A 19,993-nucleotide genomic window follows, 5' to 3' on the forward strand; every position below is an offset into this window, starting at 1 on the left:
CATTTAATACAAGGGTTCATCAAGCGAGCTGGACAAAAAAATGGCTGCTTCTAATGTGAGGAGTGATCTGAGTAAAGGCATCAAGAAGATAATGGTGGTGTTTCCTAACATCGAACACAAGTACCATACAAGTGGAGAGGTACTGATATGTAAAGTAACACTCTGTAAATTTAAATTTCTGTTGATTTATTTGCTGTAACATGTGATCAAAATTGTCAACAGTTGCCCCATCATGGGGATTTCTTGTTTACCTGGCACGTAATAATTTTAAAAAATGTAAAAATCTTTTGAATTTGACTTTTTGAAAGATGAATAGGATTACGCAGAATATTTAAAAATGTCATCAGACTGCTCCAGCTTTAAACCTGATTTGTTTGGCAGCACTCTGTACCTTTACATTATCCTAGATCTTTCCTTAAAAGATGATGTGTATAATAAATAACTTACAATTAATTTTCTCTTAATGCTTGAGTTTTGATAGTTGTTATTTGACATCAAATAATAAAACTAAAGATTGTTAAAAGCATGCTCCTGGAATCGAAGGTAGCCACACGCCAGTGGTCGAATGATTTATATGGACTTTTATTAAAAATGACTGTTTAAAGACTTTCTTAAGAAGTCAAAGTTTTGCAATAATTAAGATAATAATAACGAAATAATGAGGAGAAGAAGGACATAAAGATTATGCCCTGGTTTCCATTATAATTTCTTTATTATTCCCTGCCGAAAGGCATAGGTATATTGAACTTGCAGTTGTCATTCCGTTTGTGTGTGTGTATGTCCATCTTCGCAATCAGCATATTGCAATATGTCAACTAGTAAATTACCTAGGTTGATGAAATTTGGTATGTTAAAAGAGGGACAAAAAGTTGAATGTACAATTTCCTTCATTTTTTTTTGCCTCATGCGCAAATTATTGTTGCTGAGTTTAAAGAAATGAGTGGAAACTAAAAGCGTGCTGACTCAAAAAGTACGTAAGCAGAGTTGATAAAGTGTGGAGGGCATAAATGGCCGTATTGGGAATATGCACTTCGTGTCAGTTTCTTTAATATGGTTCAAATTGCTGATTGCTATGGTTATATAAATACAATGCAGCAAATATCCACTAGGGGGCTGCTGTTTTGTCTGTTAACAAGCTCTTGTTAATGTAAGATTCAAATTTTACTGATTATCTTAACTAATCAACAACAACGCACTCTGGGGTCACACTGTCTGTCAGACACTGAGACATCTACATCTTTTCATTTGACACCTCTTTATAATAATGTATTTATATTAGCTTGAAGATCTGTATTAAAATGCAGATGATCGTACATTGGGGTGATAATGTTTGCAAAGTGCATGTTTATATTAATTGCTGCTATTTAAATTTCTTATTGAATCTTCAACAGAACGCTGGGCTGTTGCAACGTATCGACAGTGATGTTACCTCAAAAATTAAAAAACTTGTGGTGGAAGAGGGCGTTGCAAATGTTGAAGAAATGCAATGCCATCTGACCTCATTTGTTATGAAGAATGTAACACCTGCTCCATCAAGAACTAAAAGGAGATTTTCCCCTACAAAAAAGTGATCAGATATCACATGAATAAGGCAGCAAAGAAGGGTTGTGATAGCAATGATGACCAACACAACTTAGTTCAACTTGTGAGTGTGCTTAGTGTGTAATTAACAGTTACTTCAATACAGATATATATTTATCACATGCCATACCCTGCTTCCCCTTGTAATATAATCATTACGAATATTTTTATCTTACACATGTGTAATATACTTTTTAAGGATTTTCATTGGCTTATTTTCGTTTGATTGACCAATCGCATTTTGTTATGTTGCTGAAATAACATTGCAACGTCAAATGACGTCACGAAATGTAAACAACATTTCGGATTTATCATTAAGTTTGCGAAAATATTTTAATAATTTTTTGTGTCCGGAGCCATATCTTGGAAGTGCTTTGGCGGATTTCATTGAAACTTGGTATGAGTATAAATATGGATAAGAGGATGATACATAACATTTGACAGAGTTATACATCTCATTAGGCGAAATTTAAGAAATTGTGTTATTATATTTTCATATATTACTTTTCGGCCTAAGATGCTAAGGTCATACATTGTTTTGTAAACGAAACATGCGACATAATTTTCCTTTATCATTTACATTTGTTGTAAATAGTGAACATATTAAAATTCTGATGTCTGATATTAATTTGCCTCTTGTGAATAGATTTGTACCATTGTTTTGTTAAATGGACCTTTTCACGTTTTGGTAAATTGACGAAATTGATTTTTTTTTCAGATTTCAAAATTTTCGTTGTAGTTTTTTTTTTGCGAGGAATCGGTAATACTGAACATTTACTAAGCTCTACAATATTACAGTATTTGCATATTTTGATGATTTAAACACATTAAAAATTTAAAGCATTACGAAGGAATAATTTGGCGAGTTCTGTTGTTATCATTATATTTTGTGACAGTACGATGATTGCTGATATAAATTATAACATAAACATATAACTTACTACACGATCACAGATGGGCGAGTTGTTTAAGTTCTAGTCTTTTACTCAAATGGTCAGTTGTTTAAGACTAGTTAAGGATAACTTTTTTATCTTTGATTTTATTCTTGTTTAATTATTGAGCTATTTAATTCCGATGTAAACATTTATTTTTTTACATTATTTTATTTATTTCATCATTTTTATTTTTAAAACTTCAACACATGCCAAAATCCGTGAAAATATCTATATACAGGTATGTGTTTATAATTGTTGGCATCATTTACGTCAATTTCTTTAAACTATGACTTTTTCCCTTCGCACCAAGACAAGAATATTAATTGATTAAACCAATGGTTATTGTTTGCTTTTGAATGTCTTACTATTGAACATTTGATAATCTCATCCGGAGGTTGTTGCTTTCCCGGGATTTTATTATTGTTTTGTTAATTTATTAATTTTCCAACGTTTAGAAATGTCGTGTTTTGCTAACATTTATAAATGTATTTATACTTTTATTCGCACTTTGATCGTAGTACTTTCATGTTTGGCTTTCTTTCACATCGAACAAGTGTTTATTTTTTTTATAAATATCATCTAAGGTTGAGTGGTTCCATTTAACTTCTTTAATTTAAGACGCATTCTGCAGAATACACCAAAAATATCGGGTTTGATGAACCTTATATATTTAATGTTGTGCCTTTCTTTTATTAATACGCTCTCCTTTTCTATATTTTGTAATTCGTCTGCAAAACAAAAGCGTTCATATTTGAGTTCTTTTATTGCTAGTTAATATTTTTTCTTGATTAAAAATCAATGCATTTCTTAGCATTTGCGTATATTCATAGTTTATTCGATGTTATGGTATGATTTTCTTGAAACAAGATGGTTTGCCACAGACGTGAATGGCAGCAATGTATAGATTGTGTGTAAACCATTTCTCCCATTTCACCTTGAATCGGTAAATATTAAAGATGAAGTTCGTGTAAATAATGCGTTGTTAAAACGTCAATTTTATCTGCATTTTAGGAGATGTATGATGTTAACTGTGTATAGTTGTGAAATTAACCATATTCGTCGTTATCGCATTAGTTATGGCGACACTCTTCAAAGATGATCTTAAAATACTTAAAGTTGTAATTATTGTTTATTTGTAACATTTTAAGTCTAATCCGGGTTTTCGCAACAAATAAATTTCACCAAACATAGGACTGCACTCAACGGCACTTATGTGGCCAAGGATGGTTAAATCTCATAGATGTGTGTTCATATTGAAATACCATATAAAGTTGTATATATTTATGTATGCATGCATGTATGCATGTATGTATGTATGTAATGATATACATATTAGATATATTTAGTCTTAAAGCCTAACAATTGATCCATATGCATCACGCACATTTACCAATAAGGTGTACTCCTTTTTATCATGTTAATGTCATTAATTAAAAAAGTTGCAATATTATATGAAATCATGTATTCCCTTCAAAAACATACCATGTTAACCAGTTCATAACAATATCGTCCATTCTTTATCTTCTACCATCACTTATAAATAAAATGTATAATCCATATATAATGTAAGCTATGAGCTTGTATAAGCTTTGTTGCTGAATAAATGTTGTTCTTGTTCTAAGCATTTTTGTTTGTAACAATTTTTGTCTTAAAACGGAAGATATGACATTATCAGAGAACATAAAGTCATTGACAATAACAATCCATTAATTATAAGGTAATTACAGTGTATAACTTCTAAATTGTAATATAGACCGTATAACCCTTTCTCCCATAAGAAGCAAAGTGAAAATTGATTTTGCAACCAGCATAAACCCAGAACAGCAACTCGCAGTCTGTTAAGGTTTTATGCTGTTTGTTACTCATCAGTACATAAAGATTGGAAATGAAGCATTTAAAACTTGAATATGTTAAGAAAGGACTTATTTAATTTAATTTTCTAAAGGACTTTAAATGCATCAAAGTGCATTTGTGAGAGGTAAAGGGATAAGCACATGAGATTTTTGTTGTCCTTCATTTATAAAACCCGATGTATAAGCACGATGTGATCGTTGTCTAGACGCATACCAATATGGGTTCATGTGTTCCTCAACGCTATTAAATCCGTAAAATAACATGTGCATATTCTATGGACAAAGATAAACAGAAGTGGATCAGTTTCTTCATGCAATTGAAACCGTATAAAGAAACTCAATTTATTCACTCGATGCTGATTGATTGGGTTTTATTAGGCCATACGATGCAGATTTATTGGGTTTTATTACACTATAATGCAATTAAGACCATATATTCGCATGTGAACGTTAACTGGGCGCAGATAAATAGGCATCCATCCCTGGTTTCACCCGAATTGTACCGTATAAGCACGAAGTGGACGTTGTCTGGATGCTTTTTTGGAGGGGGTGGGTGTATTAATTATACAATGGTAAAAAAAATATAAAAAATAAAACACGCGGAGATTTCATGCACGTACATCAATCTAATTAACTTAGTTATTTGATGCAATTAATAGCATTAAAGCACACTCAACAGGAGCCCCCCCCCCTCCAGGAAGCCCCACGATTAAAGTGATTTTGAAGGCTTTGTCAACCACTTTCCGGACATGTCACGCCTTATTTACTTTCATCAAAGTACCTTCTTATAATGCCAAAAATATGCATAGTTTATACGCCGGGCGACACAGAGTATAAAGTTAAAACATTTTAGCGATTGTCTGTGATTAGTGGGCAATTTTGAGTTCGAAGAAGAAGATAAAAATGAGTTTACATAGGTGATTTAGATCTAGCTAAGTGTGAAACATCAAATGATTTGATCTTTACTTTGAAGATTTTATGGGGGGGGGGGGCGTACGCCGCGTCCGCTACCCTCCATTGGAGCCGCCTATGCTTAATGTGTTGACTCTCGACTCGGGTTGATAGGGCTCTAAATGCTCTATAATGCACGTACGACCGTATGTAAATGTTACTGGGCCCAGATTACCGTTAAACCATCATTTTTAAACACGAATATAACCGTTCACGCGGGATATAAAAAACGTCTGGACGCAGAATAATCGGCGCTCATTAGTTCCCAAACGCTATTACACTCGAATTCGCGCAGATAGTCCATAGATATCTATCAATGAGTTATCCCATGCATATCCCAATCTCACTCAATTTTATGGACGCATATATTTAAAGGGTTCAACTATGGGATAATGGACGTATATAAGCGCATGTAATGTAAACTGAGCACAGATCATTAGGGACCAATAATTTATAAACCCGATTTTAACGTACATTATAAGCACGATGCGAACGTTATCTGGATAAAGGTTACAATACACTAAATGATCGCTTCATGAAGGGTTGTACTCTCTAAAAAAATATCATAGTTGACAGGAAGGCATGTTTTACACGTTTTACCATTATTCGGGTGTTATCTTGCGGAGATAATGGTAGGGAATGAATAGGTGTTCACTACTGAATCCCTGAAATATGATACACGTGAAGACTATAGTAAACTATTGCACTAGAAAAGGTTACATTCCACTAAGAAACGGCCGAAAAAAAAAGTTGCAAAAACAGTCGATTTTGATTTGTGTCAAGTTCTTTCTTGCATTGTACATGACATATATTTTTTATTGCATAAATCGATTCCGCTTAGAATGGCCTTTAAGAAAAGGTATGGTTATGGGGGTCTCTATGTGCAAAATGTTGCATTTATTTTCGCTCAAAGTTGTCGCTTTTACATTGAATTATATAGGGAAACTATTTAGTGTATTATGACCTAAAGATTTATAGGCGCCCATTACTTCACCAACGCTATAACACCCGTATAAAAACTTGCGAAGAGACGCAGAGACGCTGGTAAATAGAAGATACAGGATCTTCACTATAAATCTGTATTCTGAACTCCTAATAGTGTGCCTGTCTGTATCTAATGATGTTTGCAGAACTCCACATGATGTGCAAGTGTGCATCTAAAGCATCAAATTTGTTCACGCAGACAAATAGGGCTTTATAACACTCGTAATTCATACTAGCCGATCCGCAAAATAAACACCTCGCTCACGTAGTGCACAATCAGCACTATAAATCTGTATTCCAAATTTAATATGTTTATTCACAATATTCTCACTATAAATAGAGATATAACTACTTATCATTATCAAAGTAACAAATTTTATTTAATACTTTTAAAATCCAATGAAAATAGAAGGAAAAAATCATTGTCGTAAATGTTGCTGCAAAGGCGTTGTATTTCCATATTTTTTTGCCAAATAGTTTTCCTTCCAAAACTGACACGACCGAAATATTGACTTTCGCAAAAACCTCCTTTTTGGAGATCCAAAATAGGTAATGTAACGACTCGCCCCCTTAACGACTCGCCCCATAACGACTCGCCCCACTCCAAAATATCCTTGCAAGGGAGCTGTCGCTAGTTTCAATGTTTTTTTTTTTTACAATATTTTGAGACATTCTTTCTTAAACCTAACACAAGAAATACCTTTTATAAATTCCTAATCGATTTTTAAAGACCATAGGTTACCCATACCCTAAAGATATGTAATTTTTCCCCCTTTCACTGATATGTGCTCGGTACGACTAAAGAGCGTATATTACTATATTCGCGAAAGGGGCGAATATCAACAGATATCGGCTGTTTTAAAATGGTTTTCTAACATTTTTGATATGGAAATTCGTCTATGAATATAATTCTTCCTGGTGTATTTATTCTGTTAAGATCGAGTGAACATTTAAGTGGTTTTTCGTGACATTTGTGAAATGTCTATGTAGTCTTTGTAGAGCTCTTTTTCAGCGTTCATGTTTTGTTTTTGTTAATTATTTGTATTCTAATTTCTATTTAATTGTTATAAATTTTATATAAGCTGATATGTTTTACTTTTTTAATAAGCTATGACAGATTTTGAAATGTTCATACGTTAGTATGTTAAAGTGATATTATAGGAATATTACAGTTTATAGGTGTCTATCGCAACCGTTGTTTATTGTTGGTGTTTTCACTTCATATACACTTATATTTGTTAATGCAGCATCAACATACTACAACAATATCCCGGAAAGAGAAAAATAATGCATTTGAATATCAACCGTAGTTTCGTTTTGACAACTGACGACACACAAGATTCGATTTACGAAGTGAATCTAAATCTAGTTTTAGTGCAGATTCGTTCGTACGACACAAATACACTAGTTTGTTTTACGGATCTTTTCGGCTTAGAGGACTGGGTGAGTCATGTAAAATATCGATTATAATATATACTTTTTATTGACCTTTTCGACATTATTTTAAGGGAGACAACTCTGGGTGGATTTAGTGAGGTAAGGGGGGGGGGGTGGTACTCGATCATCTACTGCAGTGCGTCTGCATACAGTTCTGTATTGATGCAATTATAATTTCCCAATAATTTGCAGATATAACGTATATGGTATGATTTTGTATTTAATTTGTTATAAGCTTATTATCTTTGATTACCTGGAATTTTATTAACTCTATGTTCTTTAAAAAATAAAATAAAGATACTTCAGATGTGTGTCTACATCATACCCTTACATTAAAAAATATCAAACACATTCAGAAAGATAATAAAATGGATGGTGGTTTAAGTTGCTACACATCCAATGTTGTCATGTAATCATTTAAATTAACATGTGATGTGTTGACATGACTATTAACACTGCTAAGAAAACATTTACTTGGAATTAAAATAAGTGTCCCTGGTCAAATGTCCATTGGCTAAATATCCATATGGGTGAAACTTTCACCTGCATCACAGTCATCCTTAATTGGTTGTGTGTTGGGCTATCCCCATTAACTACCCGTTATGGCAGATTTGTTCAAATCAAGACAAGTATCAATATTTGAAGAATTGTTATTGCTTTTCCAGTCTTGACGCTTACCCCTAGCCCGGCAGCCCGGGGCTTGTGATAAATTTGGGCTATTAAAATTTCCAGATTCATATAATCGGGCAGCTTTGGCTAGTGGGTATTTTAATATGTTCTTTTAATGCATAAAGATTCGGGCTAGTTGTTCAAAAATGCTAAAGTGAATACTGATTGTATATGCTGGTTATTCTGAGACATTCCAACAAGCAATAACTGTGACAGTCCAAATACTTGCTCATTAAAGTGTGTGTATGTGCAGGAGCTTGTGTGTGTGTTTGGTAAAAGTTCATTTAAAAAACTGATTCACTATTTAGTTTTTAATCTAATGGGAGTAAAACCTGACTGTAAAATGAATATTATCATTGTAAAGATTTTGTTGTTGGGATCAAATATTAAAAATTGTAATACCTATGATTAACACAGAAAACATAAACCGAACGCTAATTCCTGTTGATGTAGCAGAGCCAAAAAAGACCTGGAAGTATAGGATGATGTTCCTTATGATAGTACTAGTAGGTACTGGTTGGTTTGTCTTTTTGAAACATCTAATAGTATATTTAATTTTTATTTCATTAATAAAATGGGGTTAACTTAATTATCCTGCTCATTGGTTGAATCTTCAGGAAATGTTAGCATAAGCATATACATTGTTTTGATACATGTATGCCGGCGACCCTCAACAGCAATTTGGGTTACAGACAGGGTAGCCTAAGGTGTAATTATTTCTAGAAGATGAACCCGAGTTGAGGCTTTAACTTACCAACCAATGAGTGAGTCAGAGATCAGCACTCTATACCGGTTTAGCTGGCCGGGGTAAGCTTGGAATTGGGGACTTACTTTTGCTTAATAATGATCTTAAATAATATTATAGTTGTCAACAATATTATTTTATGTATTTTAGGCTTTTATTATGTATTTTAGGCTTGTTAGGCTTGCAATAGAACTTATAAAAATATATAGATTATTATACAATTTACAAATCAAACATATTTAACAATAAATTAAGTAGTCTTATGTTTACTGAAATGTGCAAATACCAGATGGTTATTACCAGTATTTCTGAAAATTTAGCAAAAATGAGCTAATATAATAAAAAAAATGTATATTTTTAATAAGTGGGTGGGTTTAAATTAACTTGCACTCAAAAATTATAAAAGTCTGGGGTTGTTTAAATTTCTGAAAGGTTTCTGCACACAGTACAGAGTTATGATCTTATTATGTTTGTCAGTAGTTAATTTACGGCGCCGTAATTTACAATGGTAATGAAATATTATCGAGCAGATGGTCATTGAACGTTATAATAAAACTAAAGAATGTTTTTATTAGTTATACATCGGCAATTTATCGCTTTTATTTAATTTATAAAGTCAATATAGCGGACAGGTAAGCCGTAAGGTGTGTAGAGCGAATACTGGCAGAACCCCCCCGAACCCTTAATCTCGCGTTATCTCGGCAGTCTCGTTACGCGTGATTTAACAATGTCGAAATCGTGAATAAACAACTGGCAGAAAGATGAGTTGCAGATAATTCGTCAGTAACCACATTTAAACTAACTCTTTTGACCTGTTAATTATGTTCAGCTCAATTCAACAGTGAAACATGCCCATAATATCCCTTTAATTGTTAATTTGAAATTGTAATAATAAACCATATGTCACCTAATCAGTCAAGAAAGTAACAATACCTGAAAACACCATATCCTATTTCCCACCCCTAAAATTACAATAAACAGATAATCTGTCAGTCATTCAGAGCTGATGAGGGTACTGATAATCGAGGGGTAGATAAGGCTATTACTGATAGGGGTTGCCTAGAAATAAGGCTGTAGTATGGAATACTTAAATAAATATTTTAATTTGTCATGCTTTACAATTTAATATTTAATTAATTAATGTAGAACTGTAACTCATGTTTAAATTTTAATAATGCTGGGCAATTTATTCAATTATTAATTAAATACACATTTGATTCTGTAAAATTGTATTATGACTGATTATTATTGTAAAATTAATAATCTTTGCGTACAAAAATGTTTCAATACATGTAGGTATGATAATCATATATACTCGGTTTATATGATACTAAGCTATACGTATTTGTACTCACGTTAACATTATTGTTATACGTTTTTTACTTATAATTGTGTGCGCAATAAGTTTTCCATAGGTAACGGGATCTTCATTAATAGTTTTATGACAAATATTAAATTCTTAATAATTCATAGTTCTTTCAGTCTTTATGTCCTATTCATTAAATTACAATATTAGTGTACATATTGTAAATCTTTGATAATGTGTGTAAATATTGAAATAAATATTAAAATAAAAGTATATAGATGTATGTCTACTTGTGTACATATTGTACAGCTTTGATACTGTATGTTAATATTGAAATAAATATTAAAATACAAGTATATAGATGAATGTCTACTTGTGTACATGATAAAGTTTGACAATGTGTGTTTCAAATATTTTAATAAAAATAATAGTTTAAAAAATATATTTTAAAAAGTACTTTTACTGTCTGTTATAATGTGCCGATAATGTAACCTGGTGTAAACACAATTTGTTAAAAAAATGTGTTATTTTGTGAAAATATTGCAATAAAAAGTATTGAACTAAACTCTGAAAGTATTTCTCATTTGTGTTTATGCATAAATAACTCATTCAAAACCCATCAACACATCAATAGTTTCACTACCGTGCGAGTTGACTTTTAGGTACGAGTTGACTTCCGTGCGAGTTGACCAAACAATGTGGGAGTTGACTACCGTGCGAGTTGACTTAGGTACGAGTTGACTGTAAACCTTGTATTGTGGAGTCGTCGTGGTTATTGTTGGTTGTGTGTAGCCTAAAAACAATGTTCATATTCGCGAACATGACTTTAGAGTTCGAAACATGATAATGGCTAGAGAATTGCTCTATTTATGTTAACAGTCTTAATTATATTTTACATTAAACTGTAATTTGTTGATAAAAACATTGCAGAAAAAGCATCAATATTGCAAATATTCGATCATATTCGTTCGTTTCGTTCATATTCGCGAAAATGAGTCATATACGCATTATAGACGGACCCAAAATTTCGAGCAAAAAACTTCAAAAACTGTTAAACGGGAATAAACAACACAATAATACAATTCCGAATGACAATAAGTATGTTTCCAATGTTATTGTCTTTCTGTATTGTATTTATCATCACAGAAATGGATAAAAGCAACGTTTGGATTATCAAAAGTAAATGTAATATATTTTCGAGATAAGTCACTATATTATTTATACAGTCTTTCAAAATTATGGAACGTTTTAAATTCATCTTTCCAGAAATAGCAATATGTGGGTCTAATCTCTTTCAAAAAGACATTTCATTCAACGTAACGTACCGAGTTAAGAAAATTCAAAAATTATAAATTGATTTTGACACCTTAAGAAGAAAACATCAATTATTTAATAAAGTTTGGTGTCTTTTACTCTTTATACAATGGAATATATTGCAATGGGTATAAACTGTTTATTGAAGTCTGATCCTCCCCCTCCCTTCTCTGGTCAAACTCCCATTGGAGTTCTTTATAAATTGGAGTTAAACGGGGATCCCCCGTCAAACTCCCATTGGGGTTTAATTTAAATGGTGGATTGACGGGGTCTCCCGTGAAAACCCCATTGGATTTAATGGATATAGGAGATTGACGGGATCCCCCGACAAAACCCCACGGGGGAAGAAAATCTACAAACACTGTATTTTCTTATTAAAGTACATATTTCTTACAATTATAACTTAAACATGTCTATTTGTATACATTGAAACAGAAAACAAAGCATAATATTTAAATTACATTTTTTGTAAAATATAGGTAAAATTCTCCCGTCTGGAAAAAACTCCCATTGGAGAATTGCAATTCTTAACGGGGGAGCCAAAATCCCATTGGGATCCAACGGGGGATGGCAACTTTATCATCAAATAACTCTACTTTCCAAAAACATTTTAACTCTTTTTTTTCAATTATATGTATGTACTCAATGCCCCCTACAAATATGCAAAATTTCATAACAATTGTTCAATAAATAAAAAAAATAAGTTTGCAAATAATCTGGATTTGCAAACTTAATCTGGATACTGTTCTATATCGAGTGGACCCTGCGAAAAAACGTTTCGCCACTTCCAAAAGAAGTTATCTAGAGAAACCTTTTTATCAGTTTCCAAATTATCAAGATTTACTTTTATATTTTTAAGAAATTGTTCCTTTAAATGATTTTCAGTATGATCTGATAGACTAAGCTTTGTGGTAGTCTGAGATTTTTCATGCGTCTATGATCTTAATACTGTGACGTCATGTAAATCACAGACAACCGAATTTGGAGGTAAGCAAATTGTTTTCGCAGACATGTTAAAAATGCGGACAGGAACACTCACAGTTGTACCGTGAAAGTTCAAATTGACTACCCTAGGACATATTCCTAGTCGATGCCAGCGGTGACTCTTCTGTGACAGCGCTATTACAGTCAGAGGTCTTTCATATTATACATGAAACAGTAACAATTTCGAAAGGCAGGATACTTACAGATTTCCCGGTAGTTTTTTACCGTACCAACAGATTCCTGAGTTGATATTGTCAGAAGAGTGGCTTTCCACTCCTCCGACAAATTGGATTTGTCAAGATCTGACATGTATCTAATAACATTCGTCCCAATGATGACGGGTACGTCTGAATTAAAGTCAGTATTACATACTACAAGCACAGAAACCGGGAATGATTCATTTGTTAGATTTGGAACCCTTATACAGGCTTCAGTGTACCCTATATAAGAAATCTCCTTATTATCTGCCCCCTTAACGGAGAGCTGTAGCTCTTCTAATGTATGTAACACTGGTTTTGGCACTAACTGTTTAAAGAATGCTTGGCTTACTGTTGTAACCATGGCTCCACTGTAAATTAGAGCCATAATTTGCACCATTGAATTTAACTTTAGACGCATTCGAGTTTCCGACTAGTCTGTCAAACAAGGATGTTGCTCGTTTTTGATCGTTAATTCTGCTGTCACACATTTGATCCTTAATGGTGACAGTTTCTAGTTTTAAAGGTTGTTGGGTGTTCACTTCGGGTTGTGCTTGATCTTCTCTTCTTTTACCTAGGTAGCCGCCTCTCCAGCGATTTCTATAACCACTTCAATACCTGGTATTCTGTGGCATTCCATCTGTTTGTGTTCTTGACTCTATGGCATCATAATCGGTCTGTATACTAGTATTATTGAATTCGTCATTTTTTCTTTCCAGGTCTTCTAGCTGTTGTAAAACTTTAACCATAACTTCTGTTTCATGGGGCTCTACTGATGTTTGATGAAGTTTATCAGTTCGGTTCATGTTATAATTGTGTTCACTTTCTAACTTTATTTCATACTCTTCTCCTCTTATTTTATTTCGAAGCTTCATAGGTCATTTCACTCTCAAAGTATAAACGTGTTGCATTTCTCAACTAGTCGTTTTTGAGTCCTCTCCACAATCTTTTCTTCAGTTTCTTATTTCTTTCCGTTTTTCTCATATGTGATCTCCGTCCTACCTGGATTAGCATGTCTTCTAATCGTAGACACCATTCTACTATTGATTCTTCAGTTTTCTGTTCTGCTAGCAGAAATTTTGATAAAATGCAGTCTTCACTTGCTGGGGCCATATTCCAGTAGCTTCTTAAGTTTAAAAATAACTTAAGTTTAGGTATTTTTTCTTATCTCCACTATTTTTTCCTTAAAAATAAAATTTAACTTAAGTCGTATTCCAGGAGCATCTTAAACTGAAGAAATTTCTTAAATCGATATATTTTTATCTTATCTTTAAGATTTATATTATGTCTCTTAACATAAAGAATTTTTTTAAGTTTTTTTAGCAGCCATCTTGAAACGTTGAAGCTTAAACGAAAAGCAATAATTCCTCTGTGACAATCATCTAATTTTTCGTGATTTTCAAGAAGAAACAATTTTCCAACTAGCTGTCAGGTGAGTTTATTTTTATTGTATCAAGACGTTCTTTTTACTACATAACTCTATCCGCATAATAAACTTCATGACTGAAAGATAAGACAACTCTTTAATGAGCGTCATCGAACGCTGTGGATTTTAATTTCTTTTTCTTGTGTCTAAAAACTGCGCGAATGTCTATTTGGTTTATGCTGATAATGCATAACAAAATATGATATCTGTATGAATATTCCATTTACGCTTTATGGACTTAAATAAGAGAAATTAATTTGGATCATCAATGCAGCAATATCGGAGAGGATCTAAGTTCGGACACTACGGATTACACCGAGTATTTCTACACTTTAATTTATATTGAACTATATGAGACAGACGACAAATTTGTTGACAGTAGGGGTTAAATGTTTACTTAGCTATTTAAACCTGTTTTCATTGTTTTGATCGTCCTGTCAAAACTGTGAACTTACTATGACACTGTCTACTTTCCTGTGTGGTTTGACATCAAAGGAAGAAAAATACGTAAATGTTTTCTATGTTAAGGCGTATCTCATGGTAATTAAACTAAGATCATAAAGCAGTTAAAATGATGTTGTTTTAAAAACAAAATTTCGAACTAAATCAAAGAATGTAAGTATTCAAATCAATTGTTTTACCAAAAAATTTACCAATATGCAAAGTGAACAGATAATGTTAAATCTTAACAACTCTTACCATTTTCCCATTACTAACGTCTCCCAACACCTTTTAAGCATACGATATTTGAAAACGTTGAGTTAAAATGAGAATGTACTCGTGACGAATAAGTTAACTTCTTACATCTCAAGGTTTTCATTAAATTTAACAGCTATTTAGAAATAATATGCTTTGTTTGTGTTTAACAATAAAGATGCAACTTTAGCTTACTCTGCTGCAAACTTCCTTAAACATTGAAAGGGTTAACTAGTTTTGCTATGCATACACCAAATGGCGATAGCTTTTGAAATCGTTACTCAGTTTGATTATTTATTTCAAATACAGGAATGCCATTACATCCACCACGCCTGGACATGCTAACTGAATTAACAGACCACGAAATAATAAAAAGATACAGACTGAATAAAGCAGGCATAAATTATCAAGAGAGGATGATTGGGGCAACTTTAAGTCCCTGTACGGCAAGACATAAAAGCCTGTCTGCTCTTGCAAAAAAAATTGATAATGTTACATTATCTTGCCTCTGGAGAATTCCAAATAAATGATGGAGACCATCATCAGGTCAGTCAGTCAACGGTTTCAAAAGTAATAAGTGAGGTTCTTCAAGAACTAACATCATCAGACATGGTCCGGGAGCATATACGTTTCCCGACATCTGTTCATGACCGGGATGCACAAGTGGCTCAATTTGCTGGTGTTGCAAATTTCCCAAAAGTTATGGGTGTGATTGACTGCACTCATGTGAGAATCCTGGTTCCCTCTTTGGAAGAGGACATTTATGTGAATAGAAAAGGTTTTCACAGTATAACTGCCCAGCTTGTATTTGATGCTTTTGACACAATCATCGATGTTGTTGCGAGGTGGCCAGGATCCTCACATGATAGCCAGATTTTACAAAATAGTGGGGTTAAACAGCTGTTTGAGGAGGGAATCATCCCCGTCGGGTATCACCTACTTGGAGACAGTGGTTATCCCTCTCGACGATGGCTGCTTACCCCATACGCAAACCTTCAAGCAGGACAACAAACCCGGTACAACAGGTAATTATATATTTATATTGCCATGTATAGGATATCACATTTATGTTGCCCATAAAGAGAATGACAAACACATTTTAAGTGTAAAACTTTTAATAACATAATGAAAATAAATCTTGAGCCTATAACTCTGAAATTTCATAACAGTAAATAAAAAGAGTGCCAAACTGTCACAAGATACACCCATTAAAAAGTTTTGGACAACTGGATAACTTTACCATGACCCATATTTAAACTTGACCTACATATCATCTAGACACCACTTCTGACAAAATTTGGTGACGATCGGATGAAAACTACTTCAATAAGATAGTGGACACCATGCTACATGCTTGAAATGCACTAAGTGACCTCGTGACCTAGTTTTTGATCTGGCATGAACCATATTGGAAATTGACCTAGATGTCATGTAGATACAACTTCTGACCAAATGTGTTGGAGATGGGCTTTATACTACTTCAATTAGATAGTGGACACCATGCTACATGCTTGAAATGCACTAAGTGACCTCGTGACCTAGTTTTTGACTTGGCATAAACCATATTGGAACTTGACCTCGATATCATATAGACACAACTTCTGACCAAATCTGGTGGGGATTATATTAAAACTACTTCAATTAGAAAGCAGACACCATGCTAAATCGTTAAAATGCACTTACTGACCATGTGACCTGGTTTTTGACCCAGCATAACCCATATTCCAATTTGACCTAGATATTGTCTAGTGAAACTTCTGACCAAGTTCGGTGAAGAGAGCGGATACTGCTTTGGACGCCGCCGCAAAGGTTGATTTTATAATACGTCCCGTTTTGAAAAACGGGCGTATAATGATTTAGTTATTCTATTAAAAAACAAACCAATAAATTGTGGTACAAGGAAGAATGTCAAGCTGAGTCATTGCATCTCTAACAAATTCGTCACATTGTAGCAAAAGAATAACTTGCTTAAAGAAAATACATTCAAATACAGTAAAAATGCTTAATGTTCAACTTCAAAATACAGAACTTTAGAACACACAAAATTACTAGAGCAAAAGTAGAAAGGGGCATAGGGCAACTGAAAAGGAGATTTGGTATTTTGCATGGAGAAATCCGTATGAAACCAGAAAAGGCTTGCAGGTAGTTTCCTTATAATTCACCAATTACTTATTTGTACCTTTATCAAAAATAATTATTTTGTAAACACAATCTTTGAACATTTAAATAACTCCTTGTACAATGCAACTTTCTGACATATTGACTAATAATAAAACTACAATCAGGCCCTATGAAATTCACAATATGTTATTATAACCATACATCATATCACTGATGAAGATAAAAAGTGTCAGCTTATAAGGCTGCATTTTTCTCGATTGAAACCAAAAACTTTTACCCTTATCGATTACTAATAATAAGGCTAATAATTAGATTTGTCTAAATGTTGTCTTGTTTGGTAATAGGTTAATATATTCCAATATTTCATGATCAGGGTTATAACAGCGTGTGCTGTATTGCACAATATTTGCAAAAGGCCAAATATACCTCTACCAGATGTTGAAATGGAGGAAAATGATGATAACCAGCCTGAACCCAACCAGCCAGACCCCATGGAAAATGGCCCACAAATGGGACTAAGATACAGGGACTTTTTTGCTAATACTTATTTTTGAAAAAAAGGTCAATTGCATTTAATTTCCCATATCCCTTTGAAAATTAATTTCAATATTCAGAACATCATGGAACTATATTAAAACTTACTAGAGGATAAAGCTAAATTGCTCATTTTGAACAACTTCTCTTTATTCCACAATGATTTTTAGAGTAGTTTGCAAAAGTCATAAAATCTCATTTTGGTACTGGCTTTATTTTAATATAAGCAAAAATGTGTAAACTAGAGTAAACAAAACTTGACAGACAGATATACACCAGGACATGTAGACTGACATACTATGGCAACTTCAGTATCACAAAAGCACACCTTCAGCAAAATACAGTCAATATTGTTTTAAACTTAAACAACCTCTCTAAACCATGTCATGAATGCCTGTAAAACTAAGTGACATCTTAACACAGGATGCTAAACATGCGGCAAGCTCCTATCGGAGCTTTCTACACGACTAGCATCCTGTATTAAGCTGCCATCTGTCGTATACAACACCTTTTAGAGGTCTTGAAGATGGTCGTTTAATACAAGATTGTCTGTATGCTTCTTGCGAGCTGAAAGCATATTTTCATGACAGATAACATTCATATGGCAAGTCAGTAGCTATCACAAGTCAGTAGCATAATATTCTCTATATATCTCATGGCAAACAAACACATATTCTCTATTTATTTTATGCTTTCCGGTTGTTTATAGAGAAATATATTAGTGAAATAAAACTGATATTTCATTGTTTTAAACAGTGAAAATAAAGTGAAAAATAACGATATTTTTCACTGTTGTACTGTGAATTGACGTTATTTTTTCTATTAAATTACGGTATAAATTCAGCGAAATTATCCAGTTAAACTCTTGCAATGTAAAAAAACAGATATCTAAAAAAGCATAAATAAAAAGAAAAGTTGTTGGATTGGATGAAATATTGATTTTATTTCACTCGTGATCATAAAAAATACATATTTTCACTTGTGGCTATGCCACTCGTGAAAAGATCATTTTATATTATCACTCGTGAAATAAAATCGATACTCCACCGAATCCAACAAATATCTTCCATTTACTCTTTAACAAGCTTCATTTTGTAGTATTTTATTTGAAGTTTTAGTTTTTCTTCTTTCAATGCTTCAAGTTTCCTGTGACATTTGCATGCACAGCATATGACATCTATTGTGCTGAAAGAAGAAGAGAGTAATGATTTCCACTGTAAGAAAATGAGTTTACCCTTTCTCTATTACATGTATAAATGCTGTCTAACAATTTTGCAGCCCATGGGAAAATAGTAGAATTTGCTCGTCATGAGCAAATTATCTTTTTGTCACGAAGTTTTCAACTTTGATTTAATATCATTACAAGTAATCACAAAGTGTTTGTTTCTTTTGTCTCAATGCTTCCAAAGGGATCTGCTGCAAACCTCATTAAACTGGGAAAAGTTAAAAAAACAAGGAATCTCATCAAAGTAAATCAAAATAATAATTATACCAAATAATGATGAAATAAAAAGGGTGGTTTTGAAGAAAGTTCATTTTTTAGATTCTAAGTTATATAAAGGGAAAATAAGTGAACATTTGTTTAAACTAAATATTGCATTAAATGTTGTTTTGTATAGATAATATGTTCACATGTATAACATGTATACAAGAAATTTTATGATTCATGTGTATTTTAACTTATTACCCAGCAACAAATTATGATCTGTCCCAAATTGATAGAGTATTTAGACAACAGTTACAGTTAATTTGATTTGTTAAGGTAGAAATCATCGTAAGGTAAGGAGAAATTGCTCATTTTTTCAACAATCTTCTTTTTCAACAGTTATGTCTAGAGTTTTGCAAGAACTTTTAAAATCTTGATATTGTTAGGTAATGGTTTAGTAATAATTCTAGAAAATAAATTTAATTTACACATATTTCCATCATTTTAGAATGGCAATACCTTTCACTCCCTCCTGGTGAATCTCCCAGACTCTCTTTTCCCGGTGGCTGAGGACTGCACTTTTTTCCCGGTTGCTGAGGACTGCACACACTCTATGGAAGGAAAGAAAATTACATCATTATTATTTGATCAAAGCTTCATTTATAAACTTTTATCTCTAATGGTTATTAATCACCTATGTCACTTATGTCAAGGCATTGTTCTCCTTTTCTGCCTTTATTTAAACTTTGTTGGGAAATGAGGTGTTTTTTATTGTTATGGGAAAAAGAAAAAAATATTGTTCATTTGAGGAATACTTGTTTTGTTCTAAAGTTA

At 32.9% G+C, this 19,993-nt stretch overlaps 1 protein-coding gene across 1 annotated transcript; it reads left to right on the top strand.

Annotated features, from left to right (window-relative positions):
- Positions 1-15,567: 15,567 nt before the first annotated feature.
- On the top strand, positions 15,568-16,107 carry LOC127853331 (putative nuclease HARBI1). The gene has a single exon (XM_052387808.1). The coding sequence runs from the start codon at positions 15,568-15,570 to the stop codon at positions 16,105-16,107; it is 540 nt and encodes a 179-aa protein (XP_052243768.1).
- The last annotated feature ends 3,886 nt before the right edge of the window (positions 16,108-19,993 follow it).

The sequence above is a fragment of the Dreissena polymorpha genome, chromosome 1 (assembly GCF_020536995.1).
Source record: "Dreissena polymorpha isolate Duluth1 chromosome 1, UMN_Dpol_1.0, whole genome shotgun sequence".
Lineage (NCBI taxonomy): Eukaryota > Metazoa > Mollusca > Bivalvia > Myida > Dreissenidae > Dreissena > Dreissena polymorpha.